Source organism: Pseudorca crassidens, chromosome 8, assembly GCF_039906515.1.
Source record: "Pseudorca crassidens isolate mPseCra1 chromosome 8, mPseCra1.hap1, whole genome shotgun sequence".
In the NCBI taxonomy this organism is placed as follows: domain Eukaryota; kingdom Metazoa; phylum Chordata; class Mammalia; order Artiodactyla; family Delphinidae; genus Pseudorca; species Pseudorca crassidens.
The window spans coordinates 88,399,196-88,417,807 of record NC_090303.1 but is presented as its reverse complement, the minus strand read 5'-3'; the positions used below and the strand labels follow the sequence as shown (position 1 = coordinate 88,417,807).

The 18,612-nt window shown below is 39.5% G+C and overlaps 1 protein-coding gene across 2 annotated transcripts in view; it reads right to left on the bottom strand.

The window, feature by feature from the left end:
* EXOC4 (exocyst complex component 4) overlaps nt 1–18,612 on the bottom strand; it is an 804,198-nt gene that overhangs the window by 49,661 nt on the left and 735,925 nt on the right. For both annotated transcript variants that reach the window (XM_067747055.1, XM_067747056.1), the window contains exons 16-17: nt 9,488–9,666; nt 6,468–6,627 (exon numbers count right to left, since the gene is read on the bottom strand). In XM_067747055.1, the coding sequence (XP_067603156.1) occupies nt 6,468–6,627; nt 9,488–9,666 (339 nt within the window). The remainder of the gene's footprint in view (nt 1–6,467; nt 6,628–9,487; nt 9,667–18,612) is intronic.

The following is an 18,612-nucleotide window of genomic DNA, read 5'->3' as shown; positions in this document are numbered from 1 at the left end:
TAGTTTTTACCTAACATCCTTTCTCTGTTTCAGAATCCTATCCCGGATACTACATTACATGTAGTTGTCATGTCTTCTTAGGTTCCTCTTGGCTACAATAGTTGGTCAGATTTTCCTTGTTTTTGATAACCTTGACAGTTTGGAGGAGTACTGGACAGGTATTTTGTAGGATGTGCATATATTCGAATTTATTTGATATTTTTTCTCTCTATTATATGCATGATTTATGCATGTTGATGCTGACCTTGACTGCCTGACTGAAATACTGTGTGTCAGATTTCTCCACTATAAAGTTACTCTCCCCCATTCCATATGTACTCTCTGGAAGGAAGTCACTATGTGAAACCTACCTTAAGAAGTGGAATGTTTGGCTCCCCTACCTTTATTTTTTATAAGTTTATTTATTTATTTAGGCTGCATTGGGTCTTCGTTGCTGTGAGTGGGGTTTCTCTAGTTGCAGCGAGTGGGGGCTACTCTTTGTTGAGGCTCACAGGCTTCTCACTGCAGTGGCTTCTCTTGTTGCAGAGTACTGGCTCTTGGCGCACGGGCTTCAGTAGTTGTGGCACATGGGCTCAGTCGTTGTGGCACGTGGCTCAGTAGTTGTGGCTTGCAGGCTGTAGAGCGCAGGCTCAGTAGTTGTGGCGCACGGGCTTAGCTGCTCCGCGGCATGTGGGATCTTCCCGGACCAGGGCTCGAACCCGTGTCCCCTGCACTGGCAGGTGGATTCTTAACCACTGTGCCACCAGGGAAGTCCCTCCCCTACCTTTAGAGTACGGTAGCTACATAATCTATTTGGAATGCCTCTGCACAGATTTGTCTCTTCCTCGTTTACCAATGTATTCAATCATTTATATCAGTATGGACTTATGGATATTTATTTTATACTTTGGGTCATAATTCAGTACTACTTTATTTTCTTACTCAGATTATCCCAACTTTGCCATTGGGAGCTCTTTCTGTTGGTTCCTGTGCCTCTTTGACACAATGTGTTATGTATGTGCATGTTTTTAGTACTTCCTTACTTTCTGGTACTACAAGATGCTCCAGGCTCATCTTGTATATTTCCTGCTCCAGTCCTACAATCAGCCATTTCCCCCAAGATCCCTGCCTTCTTTTTTTGAAGAATAGTACTTAGAAACCAGATTCGGGTTACTAGGTATGCTCATTGCTACTGAGATATCTTTATCTGGTCTTTAATTAGATTATTTGTTTTTGTATTATTGAGTTGTAAGAATTCTTTATATATTCTGGATATGAGTCTCTTATCAGATATATGATATCCAAATATTTCCTCCCACTCTATTGGCTGTCTTTCACTTTCTTGATTCAATCTCTTATTGAGTTAAACAAATATTGGTGTATTGTACTTCTCCATATAAACTTATGTTCAGAGGCGGCAGTTCAGGTAAGATTTCTTTTCTCTTTTGGTCCCCGGGTACCAAATGGTTCCTTCTCTACCAGTGAGATTTTTCTGGTATCTTCTGTGGAGATGCTCCTGCTTCACAGTATGGGCACTATACATGGGAGATATAGAGCTTCACTGGTTAAGTCAGCATATATAGAACAGCTTCAAAGCTAACCTGGAGCTGCTGGAAGAGGGACTGGGGCTAGAGAGGGGTGGGGCATCTAGAAGCAGAGAGTGCCCATCATTAAAAACAAAATCACTCGGTTAGTATCCCTCTAAGAGTGATCATAACTCTGCTACATCATGGGAAATAGATGATGAGTACCTATGCTGGGAAAAGCAGGGCTTTCTTAGTAACCATTCAATGAGAAAAGAGAGGCTGCCAATTTGGTCTTTTATACCTCACACTAGAATCACTCTAATTGCGTTTTTGTTTGCTCTGAATGCTTCAGACCCTACTATGGAATTGAGGAATGAGCAGCTTTCCCCAAATTTGAAGCTTGTTCCTACACTAGGTAAGTTGTATAGGGCAGATAAAGGAATGCAGGTCTCCAAATATGCTTAGAGGTTTCAGTATGTCTATTCACTATCCAACAACAAGGATATAAGAGATTATAATTTTGATTTAATGTGAAAATGGGAAGTGGTAGATAGGGTGTAGTACTACAAATCAAGTACCATTTATTTAGGAAATGAAGAAAAATTTAATACACTTTGATATTCATTGACAGCTTACAAATTAATTTTCCAAATCCAATATCATCTGTTCCTGAGTTCCATTAAGGTAGGCAGCGCAATTTTCATCAGAGAAGTTCAGTGATTTACCTAAAGTAACACAGCTCCAAGCTAGGACTCTAGCACCTTAAGAGTGGTTTGACTTCCACCACAGTGTTCTTGCTAACAGAATCTTAAAAGGTCGAATGGTTTAAGAGGGCAGCCAAGGAAGCCATCTCAATTTTAGTGTGTTCTTGATATATGGATCTAAACACAATCTGAAAAGACTAACCTAATATATTTTTGACCCAGAGTTGACCCAAACCCAATCCTAACTTGCAAAAGGAGGAAAGCTGAAGTTGAAGGTTTGAGGCCATCAATCTTGTTACACATCTTAGATGGAAAACATCAGCAAACTAGCCAAGAAAAGGATTACTGAGCAAAAGTGAAGGAAAACAGCTAACAGGTAGGAGTATTCTAGATGTACATAAAAGGGTGTGAGTTTAAATATAATGAAGATCCTTTACATTGGAAAAATTCTCTGTATATGAACTGTCTATGTTTACACACACACACACACACACACACACACACAGAGTAATATCTTTTTTTTTTCCCAACCAAGATATTCTGAAATTTACATGGAAAACCAGTGCAGGGAACATTGGAACATGGAAAACAATGGAATATTGAGGAATGGCCAACCTTCTCTCATGAGGAATCTAAAAATACAAAATGTGACTGCCTGTATTCTTCAGCATTCTCCAGAGAAACAGAACTAAATGGATGTGTGTACATAAAACTATATTACGTATATACACATATATCTATATCTATATATATAGAGTGATTTTTTATTGGGGTTATAATTGACATATAACATTATATTAGTTTCAGGTGTACAACACGAGTCAATATTTGTATATATTGTGAAATGATCACCACAATAAATCTAATTAACATCCAGGAAAAAAAAAAAAAGGCCTTCTACTTTCAAGTTAGTCTGTAGTGATTTTCCAGGACAAAGCCTCTTTTTGAGTCTGAAAAATCAGCGGTTGGGTCAAAACCATAGCAGAGAAAATTACCATAGGGGACAGGGTCTCTCTGCAATTCTGGTCATGTTATAGGTTATCTTGATCCTTTGCTTACCCAAGATTTATCCCTATTAGAGATTAGCTGGAGCAAAGGTGTGTATGAAAAAAAAGACAACTCAACAATACCACTGAGTAGTGGTTTACCACTACTCAACAATACCGCTGAGTAAAAGAGTCAGCATGAATGGAATCAGTGCAGATCTCTCATTTCTTTATTATGGAAGGAGTGTTCTATTTTCCACTGGCCGGGAAGGCTATGAAAGTAAAAAACTACAAGAGCCTTGCAACTTCTTGTTAAATAAGTTTTCTGACACATGGCAACTAGTGATTAATTACTGTGTTAGAAGATTACATTCCTATAGAGATTTGCTGGAAATACAGATGCTGTCTATGCTTGATTAGACATTGCTTAAGGAATGCTGAGACACACTGCTGCTACAGTCTATTATTTCTGGCTATTTTGGTATCGCTGTTATATTTACTTTACATAGCTTCACATTCAGTAGAATTGATAGAGCCCATTTCATAAAACCTGTCCCTACCAAAAACAAGAACAGAAAAAAATAAGGCTATGAAGTGTGTTTATGTATATGTGTATGTATGAGAGTGAGAGAAAATGAAGGAGAAAGAGACTACGAATAGTAGGGGTGTAGTACTCCTTTTTGTAACACTTTCTCTCTACAAAGAAAGAATTGCAAGGGAGATGCTCTGTTTCTCATAAGCCAATAAGAAAACTGACCCACGTCAGCTGGTTAAAACGTTCAGGGCATTAAAGATAAACTAAACTTTGTCATTATCCAAATTCTTTACCACAAAAAGAAGCCTTGATTTGATACCTAGTCATTCATCCAATACACAAAATGAGCACTTACTCTGGTCCATGCACTGAGGAAACAAAAAATCTGGGCTTCCTGGAGCTTACAAGTCTGGTAAAGATGTGTCTTTTGAGCTGAGATCAGGACAGAATCATCCAATGCTATACACTTAAGCTAGCCTATCTCCTCTCATAATCCATTAAGAGTAGTAATAGCAGTACCTCTCCCAAGAGGTCACATTTCAGCTTACACCCACTTCCTTGGATACCACTCCCAAATCCAACTGTGAAAGGCATGGCTTTGCGGAAGAATTGCTTTGCCGGTATACGGCCCATCGACGCCAACCTCAACACCGCCCAGTCAACATTTCATTATTCAGATGCTAGTGTTTTTACTATGTGTTCGGGCCCCATACTGTCTGCCAAAAGCTGTGTTAATTTACTTATTTCAGCTAAATAAAAAAAAATCATTTAAAAAAAGGTTGATTGAATTTAGGAATTATATTCCTCAGAGAATTAGTAACGCTTCTCCGTATCCCTCAGGCCTCCATGTTCTTACCTTCCCCTTGTCAATGTTATTATGAATAGACTAATTCAATAATGAGATCATTCCCCATCAGAGAGACCAAATAAATGCAGCATTCAGTCACACCTGGTTTCCCTAATCTGAGCAAGGAACGCTTTCCAACAAATTTAGCCTAAAATAGGGAATTTAATGAACACACACACAAATAGAAAGAAAGACAGGGAAGGAGGACAGAAAAGCAGAACAACAGGGTAGCAGTGGAACAAATGGAGTGATAGACTGGAGAAGACAGGTTAAAAGTGAAGATACTTGGTTATACGATTTCAAAACAAAGATCGTAGCATAGATGTCTTAATAACTGTCAAAGTAATATAACATTTCATCATCCCCTTAAGTGTCTCAAGAATTATTTCAACTTTTCTTGAACTTCTACAAGAATCAAAAAATCAAGTGGAAAAACACAGAAATACTAAATATTAGGTAGGAGCATTCTGGACTATTAAAAACAAAAGACTTCCTCGCCATAAAGGAGTTCATGGAATAATTCATCTAGGTATAATCGTCAATAAAGCACCAACACCATAATCATTATCCATCCTGTTCAAAACTTGAGTTTTCATTAAAGCTCCAAAGGTATGGCTAGTGTTGATACCATATGAAGAGAGAAAAAAATTAACTCTTGTATCTGAAAAAGTGTACTATAAGGAAACACTAAAAACTGAGATCAGCAACCCTAGAAAAGAGAAAGTGAAAATGCTATTTAAAAAAGAACCTTCAATTACATAAAGTAACAGTGCGAGTAGTGATGAGTAACCATTTTCCCCCCAATGAAAAAAAGAAGGGGGGATGGGTTTCAACTGGGAAAGATAGAAGAGATGAGGAAAAAGATTCATGTAAAACTACATTCAACACGTTATTTAGGATGAGAGAAAATGTAAAAGATTCAAATGTCTACAAGTCTGCGTATACGTAGATAACTAAATTATGGTTTACTTACTCCATGGAACATTTGTTCAGGTGTTAAAAATAATACTTTCAAGGGATATTAATGGATATGGGAAAAACCATGCTTTCACAGATTATTATTGATATAGGAAAATGCAATTAAATGAGTAAAAAACCCATTAACAATTTTGTAAAGAGAAATGATATGCATGCCCATGAGAACTCACCAAGACACACAGCACATGTACAAAAACCAGGAGAAAGTGTATCACATATCATAGTCTCTAGATTAAAAGTTTATGACTAATGTTTATATATTCTTCTTTATATTTTATGTTACATATTTTATGCAATGAGTATATATTACTTTTACAATTAGAAAACAAAGTTACTAAAGTTCTGTAGTAAAAGAACTTAGGTTCGACAATAGGAAAAATCACCTGTTTAAGAGTTGTTAAACATCCAATAGAATTTTAGAGAATTACCTTCTCTATAACCAAAGTACATCTATTTGTTCCATTTCTTCCTTTTTTTGAAATTGAGGTATAATTGACGTATTAGTTTTAGATGTAAACATAATAATTCAATATATGCATATATTGTGAAATGATAATCACAATAAGTTTAATTAACATCCGTCACTTCTGTTTCTCTTTTTTTTTTGTGGTACGCAGGCCTCTCACCACTGTGGCCTCTCCCGTTGCGGAGCACAGGCTCCAGACGTGCAGGCTCAGCGGCCATGGCTCACGGGCCCAGCCGCTCCGCGGCATGTGGGATCTTCCCGGACCGGGGCATGAACCCGTGTCCCCTGCATCGGCAGGCGGACTCTCAACCACTGCGCCACCAGGGAAGCCCTCATTTTTTTTTAAACTAAGTTTTTAAGTACTAAGAACCCATTTTAAAAAATGACTTGATAGACAATGAGGCCTTGGCTTTGGTACAGGAACTGAGCCCAATCTTTCCTCCTACCTTGCAAAGTCCAGGTCTGCCTCCCGAGACATGGTGATGTTTGTCAAATTCTGCTGAAGGACAAAAATGTTCCTACACATCTTCTTGATGCCAGACTCACTGATGCGCCTGAAGTACTGGGCGCCGTTAATAAGGATGCAGGAGATCAGGTGTCCTAGGCCTGAGGGATCAGCACAGGGCAGTGGGGAGGAAAGAGAAGACAGATTAGTGCCATCATGCTTTAACCGACATAGGATTTCTCTCTTCTACTGCTCAGAAAATTTAAATGACCAAGGAAAACTTATTTCTGATGGTTGGACCAGCTGATCTTACAATGATTTCAGAGTATTTAGACAGTGCCCAAGTAGTTACAAATGGGAAGACTTTCTGCTGGCAAAAAAACTGGTATATCTGCAGCTCCAGCACTGCCATATACAGCTAAAGCCACCATTCCAGGGCTTAGAGTACATGCCAGGTTGCTTTAAACTACTGAAGTGCAAAGAACTCTTGTTTTTCTGTACAGTTATTTTAAAGCAGAGAAGAACACATGTAAATATGATGATCTGTTTGGTCTCCTTTTCCTCCTACAAAACAGGTAGGGGTGTACTTTTGGCTCAAACGTTGATTGGCAACCTACATAAGTAAAAATAAGAAAATGGGCTATTGGCATTCATGTTACTACACCTCAACACTGATAATGGAGTATACTTCTGAAGTAGTAACTGGAGAGAATGTAATCGGAAACAAAGTGCAAAGGAAAAGCAGATCATGCATTAACTGTGGAGTTCCTGCAAGACACCTGTGCACTTCTCTGGGGTATCGTTAAGTGATTTGTTCTCAAGGTCTATGAAATTCAGCAAAGAGCTGGGTAGTACATCAACAAACTAAGAGGTCCCATTCAGGTTACCCTAGGTAATGAAGTTGAGGAATGCTGGTTCGGAACAACCCGAGGCCCATGTGGGTTACCATTCTCAGAAGTTAGACTTTAATTCTAAATACTTGGAAGTAAGTAAACCTCTCTTCCTTCTTCTTCTCTTCTTACAAAGTTGGACTCTGGCAAGATGTTCTCCCCAGAATTCTAAAGTTAGTCTGACTAGTCACAAGCGGCCTACGATTTTTATCTCAGGGCGTAATTTCAGGGTCAATGGCTCCTTCTGTCTTCAGAATGAGTTTTCCCTTGATTCGGATAAATATAGAAAAAGGACAGGGGAAGGCACTGTCTCTTGCTTCAGCTACACTCACCCAGTGTTGCTTCAAGACCACAAATTCGTGTGTATGTGCTACTATTTGAAAGCGAAGTAAAAAGCTTTTCACTCGAAGGGAAAGAAACACACACACGGATTCTACATTTAAAGCAAGACAGTTTAGGTGAAAAATCTCTGTAGGTTATTTTGCTGTGATTCTCCTGAGCCCATAACTTCAGGCAGAATTTTGTTCTGCAGTGCTTTAGTGCGGTCTGCCCTACTTGGAGGCTACGAGGCAATGCGATGCTTGTAGAGAATAATAAAGAAAGAAAGAAATGTATATACCAATTAAGTATAAGCAATTATAATAATAAACCAATTAAAAGTTGGTCTGCTTTGTATTATCACTATACATCAGGAATTCTAAACAATATCTGTGATTAAAATACTCCTTAAAAAAAAAATTAAATACTCCTTCTTGACACACCAAGAAGACTGAGACCACTGCCACCTCCCCAACTTGGGAAACTCAATGTTATGCCTTTTGAATTTGGAAAGTGATATCACAGAGGGATAGCTAGCTTTTTAAATAGGAATTCTCAAATTTATGATTTTTTTTTATAGCTAAAATATCTTCTATGTCAGAGGATTATACCTGTATCTCAAGAAGATGTTGCTGCCCAGCAGAATTAGATGTTAAGAACTGTCTGGTCAAAATGAGAGGAAACCTCTGGGATGTGAATGTTGATACGTGGGGCTTGGAAGAACCACTGTCAAGAGCCCGAAGGGAATTCTGCGTAGCCGGGAAAGTGATTTCTTAGATGCGCCCTGTACCGCCAAGCTGCAGACTATTGCTGCAGTCTCCAATTCACAGAGCCATGGGGCTGACTAATAGCCAACCTTGTTTCATACTTTCTGGCTAAAGTCTTTTAGGGATACTCCCCTTGAGAACAGATCTCCATCACTATAATTTAATGGGAAAACAGGATTTTTTTAGGGGGCAAGGGGTCCACATTTGCTAGAACAGGACCATTTCATAAAGCAAGACATGGTCATGCGTTGACACTCTCTTTCCATCTTTAGGCTGCCACAATCCTTTGCGCTAAGTACCTTCTTAATTGTTTTAAATGACACTGGCTCAATTCTGTGAGATGCCACAGATACTTTTGGCCCCCAAGTCCACATATAAACCGAGCAGAACAAGAATAAAAGGGGATATAATTTGAAATCCTAAAAGGGGTCCTTTGGAGGAATTCATCATGAAAATGATTTGGCTGGCGGTGCATTTTTTTAAATGTTGAAGGCGAATGCCTTTGGAAAGTACTGTCTTTCACACCCTTCCTTACTTGCTTGACCCTGAAGGCATTTAAGGATGCAGCCTTCTTAAAACTGCTGCTAATCAGAGGTTTCTGTGTTTTTCAGACAACAATTCATTCTCTGAGAGAAACCTTCCTCTTCCAGTGATACTTTTAGCCAACAAGGGGATCTTTCAGGGTTGTCTCTGTTTGGTGTGTGTGTGTTTCTTTTTCCATTATGAGCTCCTCTTGAGTTAATCTGTGGTCCACTCTGCAAATTTACCCAGCTCTCATGAGCAGCATGTCAATGAGGCAGCCTGGCTGCCATCTGCCTTACCTCGGATTAAATCTCCTTATGAAGAAGGAGCAGATGGAAGCCATACTGTTGCCTACCTAGACACACACACAGAGGCTAGGCACTGCAGCTTTAAACCAAAAGGAAAAACAAACAAAAAATCAACAACCTTTTCCTACAAGTTTTGAACTTCAGTAATAGAGAAAATCAGGAAAACCTTCACCTTTCCTTCCTCCCAAACTCCCAGGGACAGAGGCAGGGTCTGACCTTCAAATATATACTGGAACTTGTGCTGCTGGAGGCTGGCACTCATGGCCTCCTCAATGGCGCTGATATCTTTGTTGAGCTTGACCACCAGAGGGTCATAATCCATACTTTCCACATTAGCGACAATGGCGTAGTTCCCCTCCTTCGCTAGAGGGATGAGATAGTGGAAACAGTGAACCCTGAAAGGGAGAGGGATGGGGAAAGCAGTTAGTAATAACTCCTTCTGATGAAAATAACCATCTTCCTGTGACAGAGCACCCCAAAATTTAAGACAGCAGTGGCCCTGTACATTTTAATGTGTCCCTCCCCCTTTTCACCAGGAAGCCTTCTAAGTTATTCTATAGAAAAACGGAGTGATCTCAAACAAGTCAGCTTCTGTGATCCTCGCTTGTTTAATCCATACATGGGGGGTGAAGAGTAGATGAGCTTTAAAATCCTTTCCATGACAAGATTCCTTGCATAGAGTGAAAAGCATTATCTCTTTCAAGCAGATACTGTTGTAGTGAAAATGAGAGGCAGAGGTCACAGATCTTTGAAACTGGTTTCAAGTGCCATTTACTAGCTATGTGACTTCAGGCAAGTTACTTTCTCTCTCTAGGCCTCAGTTTCCTTATCTGTAAAATGGGGATGATAACAACACATACCTCATAAGGTGCTCCGAGGAGCTACTACATAGAAAGAGTAGAGAGCACGGGGGCTGGCGATATTATATTTAGCATTGTTAACCTATTACTTAACCAAAACACTTACTGAACATGTATGAGTGTGTTAGAAATTGTGCTAGGCCCTGGGAATGTAAGACACAGTTTGTGCCATTAAAGACGCCACAGCCTAATGGGGATGACCAAGAAAAAAATGACCCAAAGATGACAGTTTCTCACTCAGAAGCATGTGTACCCAGGGTGCCATGGAAGTTTGCAGAGGAAAGGTTCAGAACAGGAGGTGATACCGGTCACAGAGGACATATCTGAGTGAGCTTGAGGAAGGAGTACATTCCTATGTTGAAATGCCCCGAGTCAGTCTGATAATGTAAAATTCTTAGGTTCTTTTTGGTAGGTATCATTAACTGCCAAGGAACTCTGAGATGCGTAAGAATTGGCTACTCCATAACCTCTGTATTAAGCTGTAATGAAAGACGTTGCAGGCCAAATAATTCTACCACTCATACAGGTATTTATTAAAAACAAACATACAAACCCCCTGCACCATCCATTGGCAGGCATAGTTGAAAACAGGTTGTTCTGTAAGCTTAGGGATTGTTTTAGGTTCTCTGTCTGATCTTGACATGGAAGGTTGACTGGGAGTAGACATAATGACAATTCAGAGTTAGGATTCTGTTATGCTTAGAGTTGGCATCAGGTAACAAGAAATATTCCTAAACAAATGGCCACAGCCTTGGGCATCATCCCCAAAGATGCAACTATAGGCTTAACCATAATTTTTCTTTTTTTTGAGTCAGGTTTATTGACAGATAATTTACAAACAGTAAATTCACCCGTTTTAGTGTACGCTTTTATGAGCTTTGACAAATGCAGCCAGTTGTATAAGCATCAGCATAATCAAATTATAGAACAATACCATCACCTCCAGAATTCCCTTGTGCCACCCTTGAAGTCAACCCCTTCTTATACCCCAAGGCTCCTGCAGCCACAGCTCTATTTTCAGTCCCCACAGTTTTGTCTCTTCCAGATGCCATATAAATGCAATCATACCGCATGTGGCCTTTGGGGTTTGGCTTCTTTCAATCTGAGATTTATCCATGTTGCTGTTCATTCCTCGTGATTGCTGAGTGGCCTCCTGCGTATGGATGTGCTACAACTTAACCCTTCACCAGCTAACATCTGGGTTGTTTCTAGTTTGGGGTGATTAAGAATAAAGCTGCTTCGTGTATAGGTTTTTGTGTAAATATAACATTTCCTTTTTCTTGGGTAAATATCTACAAGTGGGATTGCTGCATCATATGGGACATAGACGTTTAATTTTATAAGAAACTGCTAAACTGTTTTCCAAAGCAGCTGTGTGCTGTTTTGCTTTCCTACTACCAATGTACAAGAGTTCCAGTTGCTCCACATCCTCAAAAGCACTTACTGCTGTCAGGTTTTTTTTTAAATTTAAGCTTTATGGAGGTATAATTGACAATGAATTATAAGATATTTAGTGTATGCCATGGTAATTTTTGTGGTACGCGGGCCTCTCACTGTTGTGGCCTCTCCCGTTGCGGAGCACAGACTCCGGACACGCAGGCCCAGCGGCCATGGCTCACGGGCCCAGCCACTCCACGGCATGTGGGATCTTCCCGGACTGGGGCACGAACCCGTGTCCCCTGCGTCGGCAGGCAGACTCTCAGCCACTGCACCACCAGGGAAGCCCTGCCCTGGTAATTTTATATCTGTACACCCTGTGAAAGGATTCCCTTCATCTAGTTAATTAACACACCCATCACCTCACATATTTAGCCTTTTTTTTTAAACATCTTTACTGGAGTATAATTGCTTTACAATGGTGTGTTAGTTTCTGTTTTATAACAATGAGAACATGAAGTACTACTCTCTCAGCAAATTTCAATTATACAATACAGTGTTATCAACTAGTCATTCTGGTTTACATTAGATCCTCAGACCTTATTTATCTTAGAGCTGAAATTTGTACCCTTTTACCAGCCACTTCCTATTTCTCTCATCCTCCAGCCACCACTTTTCTACTCTGTTTCTGTGATTTTTTTTAAAAAAAGATTCCACATATAAGTGATACCATGCAGTAGTTGTCTTTCTTTGTCTAGCTTATTTCTCTTAGGATAATGTCAAGTGCTTATCAATTAAAAAAAATTTTTTTAAGTCATTCTAATAGATGTATAGTGGTGTCTCATTGTGGTTTTAATTTGCATTTTCCTAGTGACTAATGATGCTGGACATATTTTCATGTGTTTATTTGCCATCCATACATCTTTTTTTTTAAAGTTTTTTTTTTGATTTGGACCATTTTAAAAGTCTTTACTGAACTTGTTACAATATTGCTTCTGTTTTATGCTTTGTTTTTTTGGCCAAGGGACATGTGGGATCCCAGCTCCCTGACCAGGGATCGAACCCACACTCCCTGCATTGGAAGGCGAAGTCCCAACCCACCAGACTGCCAGGGAAGTCCTGCCATCTATATATGTTTGTGTTCACATCATTTGCCTAATTTTTTTATTGACTTGTTTTCTTATTATTAACTTTTGAGAGTTCTTTATATATGCTGGATACAAGCTGACACGCATTTCGTAAACATTTTCTCCCAATCTTTGGTTCGTCTTTTCGTCTTAACAATGTCTTTCAAAGAATTGTTTGAAATTTTGATGAAGTTTAATTTACCAGTTTTTTCTTTTATGGGTGGTACTCTGGGGGTCAGCTTTAAGAAATCTTTGCCCAAACAAAGTTACAAAGATTTCTTCCTATATTTGCTTCTAGGAGTTTTATAGTTTGAGGTTTTACATTTAGAGCTATGATCCATTTTAAGCTAAGTTTTACAAAGGATGTGCTATATTTTTATAACCTGCTCATGGAAGGGAATCCAAGTATCTTGACTACTAGTTCATTTTCATGATAGGTGATCACCTTAACAGTTGCTAATCAACTAATGATTAATTTTGCCAATAAAAGCTCATTCTGACATTCACGTGCTAATTATTAAAGTATATGGCTTTGATCAGGATACCAGTAACGGCATCAGTTGCAGTCCCTCCAGAATGTGACATTTTTGGTATAATGAAAGTTGATCAACCCTGGAGTGGGATTCACGCCTAGGGAAATTGATTGCTACTGCGGTTGAAGTTTAAACTAAGTAACTCTTAGTTGAAAATAAAATCAAGACATTAATGCTAAAGTATTTTTACAGTAAATTACAGACATTACAACCTCAGACGATGGGAAGACCACATATCAATACAAAGGCATGAGGGTGTGAATGGAGGACAGTTTTAAGGAATGTCCGGAAGTTCCTTTTAGTACATACAGATCACATGACAGAGGCGTGAGGTGAGCTTGGGGAGATGTGCAGGGGCCAGGTCATCATAAGCTTTGAGGCCATCTAAGGACTCTGGGCTTTATGTGAGAAGTCACAGGGAGTCTTAAGAGGATTTTAAGAGGTGAAATTATATAATCAGATATGAGCTTTGGCAAGATGACTCTGCACAGTATAAAGGGTGAATTAATGGTGGAGAATGGTAGAAATTAGAAGTAGAGACTACTTAGGTAGGAAATTACTATGAATTGGAGGTGAGTGCTTATGCGATCCTGAAGTGAGTGGCAGAGAGGAGAGATAAAAACTGTTTGAAGATATTATCTTCCTCTCCCAAAATGATTAGAGATGAAAAGAAATTAAAACAGTCATTGGCAAATGTCAAATTCAGAAAAAGGTTTTTTTTCTTTTTCTTTTGAATTCTGGCATGTTGTTGCTGACCTTAACACAACTTTGGCATTAAGGTTTTCTGCAAATATTGCTGATTACACAGCGGGATGGTTGATTTTCAGAAAGTGCACACTTAGGATACCAACAGCGACAGGCAGTTACTGTGCAACCCACTTAGAACCCTCCTGATGGTGAGAGAAATCAGCTGATAAAGGTGACATTCTTAGCATCTTAGACTCAAATGGCAACTTAATTTTCTTCTTCTAAAGTTCAAATAGAAAAAAAAAAAAACAACGTCAACAATTTTTAATGGTCTCACCATGTCTTTCATCTCTTGGGGGTGTCACATGCCTTATGATTCAAACTGTAAAAAAGCACTGCTTTAGTGGTTAAATGTGACCTACAGTGACACAGGTAAAATGTCACATGCTCTTTGGATGGGTCCTTCAACACAGAACCTACTGGATTTGAGAACCCTTTTCGGTTTTTTTTTTTTTTTTTTTTTTTTTTTTAGTGAAACAAATAAAGTGTTTATTAGGAGGAAAAAGAGTACGTGTGGATAGACACACAGGCGGGGAGAACCCTTTTTGGTTTTAACAATGTTAAAGAAAAAGATGGGCTATGGATATAAAATATTTGAGAGAATAAGACAAATCTTTGGCATTTGAAGTTGTTCTGGACTTGCTAGCTTTCCCCATTAATTTTTTCCCATTAAGTTTTTTTGTCTATTCTATCTGTGCTCTCTTATTATAGTGGCTTCTTGGGTAAAAGTGCCAGAGACAGTGCCTAACTAGCCACTTCTTCATTGTACCAGCTCCTGGACCGCAGGGCCTGAGTTCTAATTCTCCTTTACAGTGGGATGGGAACAAAACAAACCTTAGCTGCTGATGGTGACAAGGATGATGCTGGCCATGCAGTCTTTGTACCTCTTAAATACATGTCACGGACTGCCAAGTGAAAATGATCTCCAAACCAGCTCATTTTCTTTAATGAGCAACAGGTTTTGTTTGGGGAACCCACACTTACTTTATCTGGGTTTGATTTCAAACCAGCTAATTCTCGAGAGTCACGGAGCGCTTATCACGCAGCAGGACTGTTCCAGGTTCTGGAGCCAGAGCAGTGAAGGAGGCACACCTGATTCCTGCCTTCTATGTGCTAATGGTTTCTTCCACAGTCACCCACCATGGGTGCCCAGAGCACTTAGCCATCTCCTCTATTCTAGCTCTGGACAACTACAGTAATGATTTAGTTGAGATTTTCCTTACTAATTTTCTATCATCAACTGTACAAACAAAAGCTTGTTACTGTGACAAGGAATGAATAAAATTGTGTCAACATTCACTATCTGAGCAGTACATGCAGTGTTCTGTCTAGTTTTTTGTACCATACTTGAAGAGGAACAAAGACAATTTGGAGCACATTCATAGGAAAGCAACCTGAATGTTGAAACCATGTTAAATGAAGACATAAGGAAATTTAATTTGGAAAAAATAAACATGTTTACTGTTTTCATTTAAAGTCAGGGAAAGATAATTCTGCATCCAGGACTCTAAAACTCAGTGTTTTTTTGTTATCTATTCTGAAAATGATCTTTTTCTGTTTTTAAACTAATGATGAAGGAGATATAGCAATAGGTGTTACAGCGTTGAATGGTTTCTTGTAAAGTTAATAAACAATGACTAAAATATGTTTGGCATTATTAAGAACAGTACTGCCAATATGTACAAAAATAAAAAGGGCAGGATAGAGGTCAAGGATTGAAAAGATCTTACTCAAAGACCTTTGGGTAAGGCAAAGATGCCTTGAAAGTATCCAACTTGGAATTGACTACACACTACAGGCTGATAATTCCAAATGAAGAGCACACTGTGAACCCACACAACCAATGGCATAAATTCCAGGAGCCGTGATAGTAATTAATTTGATGTCCCCTTGTTTTTCTATGCAACCCAGGTAACAGAGGCATCAGAGTGTTACTGGGTGTTTTTTCCCCCTGTCGATTGCGTTTATCTTATTCACAGAAAATACCCGATTTATTTCACTGTCAGCTTGTAAATAAATAGAAAACAAATCGAACACTTATCATAAAACAAATCAGAAATCATAGAGGAAAAGTCTTTATTTCTCAACAACTGAATGTAAGAAATAAGATCAGAAATAATGCTGAGTAAAATAGACTTGAAATCTACCATGCTACTTCAGTTGCCCTACTCGAAGGTCTCCACAAGCAATACAGAAGTAACTCACTGGACAAGATAATGAAGAATGAAAAAAGCAAGCAGCATACAAAAGGAGTGACATCAACAATACGTTATCAAGTAAGCTTTGCCTGAGCACACCTGCAAGATAGCCAAGTTCTAACAGGAGTCCAAACATACGAACCAAAATCCTATTTACATTTTTTTTTTTTTTTCGGTACGCGGGCCTCTCACCGCTGTGGCCTCACCCGCCGCGGAGCACAGGCTCCAGACGCGCAGGCTCAGCGGCCATGGCTCACGGGCCCAGCCGCTCCGCGGCATGTGGGATCCTCCCGGACCGGGGCACGAACCCGCGTCCCCTGCATCGGCAGGCGAACTCTCAACCACTGCGCCACCAGGGAAGCCTCCTATTTACATTTTTAAAACCTAAATCTACTAAGGACTTGAAACAAAAAGGCAATACTCTATCAACTTTAATAATGTCTCACAGTAATACAAAATAAAATGTATTACTATACACTTTCTGATCCTGAGCGTTGTTTGTTTGTTTGTTTTTGTTTTTCTTTTTGCGGTACGCGGGCCTCTCACTGTTGTGGCCTCTCCCGTTGCAGAGCAACAGGCTCCGGACGCTCAGGCTCAGCAGCCATGGCTCATGGGCGCAGCCGCTCCACGACATGTGGGATCTTCCCAGATCGGGGCACGAACCCGTGTCCCCTGCATCGGCAGGCGGACTCTCAACCACTGCGCCACCAGGGAAGCCCCAGATCCTGAGGGTTTTGATCCTGATGTTTCAAAACTATATATCCAACTGTCTCTTTGACATTGGTATCCAGATGTCTAATAAGCATCTCAAACCAAACATCACCAAAATGGAATTCTTGATTTCTACCCCTCCCCCAACCTTTCTCAGTCCCTCAGTCTCTCTCACCTCACTCAATGGTCTTGGCATCCACATAGTTTTGCTCTGTGGTTTCCCTGGAGTCCTGGCCCCAAAGCTGTGGTTTTCCTGGAGTCCTTTCTTTCTCTCACTGCCACCAGTCCTGCACCCAATCCAATCTATCAATACATCAGCTCTACCTTGAGAACATGTCCCAAATCCAACACTTCTCACGCCTTCACCTCTGTCATTCTGGTGCTCATATCTGGTCTTAACTGATCCCTCTGCTTCCATTCATATTTCTCCCTGCAATTTTTTCCCATACAACAGCCAGACTGATCTTTTAAAAATGTGAATGAGTGAATGAATGAATGAATATCTCCCCCTTGCTTAAAACCTTCTAATAGCTTCTTGATGCACTTAGAATAAAATATGAACTCATGCTGTACAGCAGAGAATGGCACAGCACTGTAAATCAACTACACTTCAATAAAAAAAATAAAACAATCCCAACTCTTCACGTGGTCTGTAAGACCCTATGATGAGTCGGGCTCCATGACCCCACGTGCTCAGGCTCCAGCCTGCCTCTTTACCTTTCCTTCCATTCCTCCCCACCTCCTTATTCACCAGGCTACAATCATACTGGATTCCTCTCTGTTCCTCAAATCTGCCAGTTTGGTTTTGTCTCAGGACCTCGTGAGTGCCCCTCCCTGCCTGAAACTCTTCTCCACTAGGTCTTTGTACAGATGGCTCTTTCTTGGTACCTCGGCACAATTTCCCTGGCCATTTTATCTATGAAACAAAATACCAGATCTCCCTTTCTCATCAACCCTAGCCGTTCTCTACACTGTCCAGTATAACAATAGCTACATGTGGCCACTGAACACTTGTAACGTGACTAATCCAAATTTTGACGGGCCGTAGCATAAAAGATGAAGTAGATTTCAAAGGCTTAGGACAAAAAAATGCAAAATAGATAAATAATTTTTATGTTAATTCCACATTGAAATGATAATATTTTGGATATACCGGGTTGGATAAAATATATTATGATTTACGTGTTTCTACATTTTCAAATGGAACCATTAGAATATTTAAATTATTTATGTGGTTCACATGTGTAAGCTCACTTTATATTTCTATTTGATAGCGTGGTTTAATTCCATTCTGCTATTTTTTTTTTTTAGTTACACTAACCTGAAATTTCCCTTTTTATTTACTCACTGGCTGTTTACCCCAATTAGAATGTAGCTCTATGAAAGTAGGGACCTTGAGTGTTTTTGTCATTGTTGTATCCGAATTCTTAGACCACTGTCTGGAACAAAGACAGCACTCAATAAATATTTATTGAATGAATAAATAAATGATTGGAGACTTGCTGGTCTTTTCTTCCTACTGTTTCTAGAGGTGTGATAATAGAGTCTACTAAAGCTAATCAGAATATTCTACACTTCAGGGGAAGAAGCAAGAGTCCAAGAATATCATATCTTGGAAATTTCTTGAATTATGATTGAACTTAATGTCTTCAATTGGGTTTTAGGTTCTTTTTTTTTTAATATTTATTTCTTTATTTGGTGGCACAGGGTCTTAGTTGCAGCAGGTGGGCTCCTTAGTTGCAGCTCCAGGGCTCCTTAGTTGCGGCTTGCCAGCTTCTTAGTTGTGAC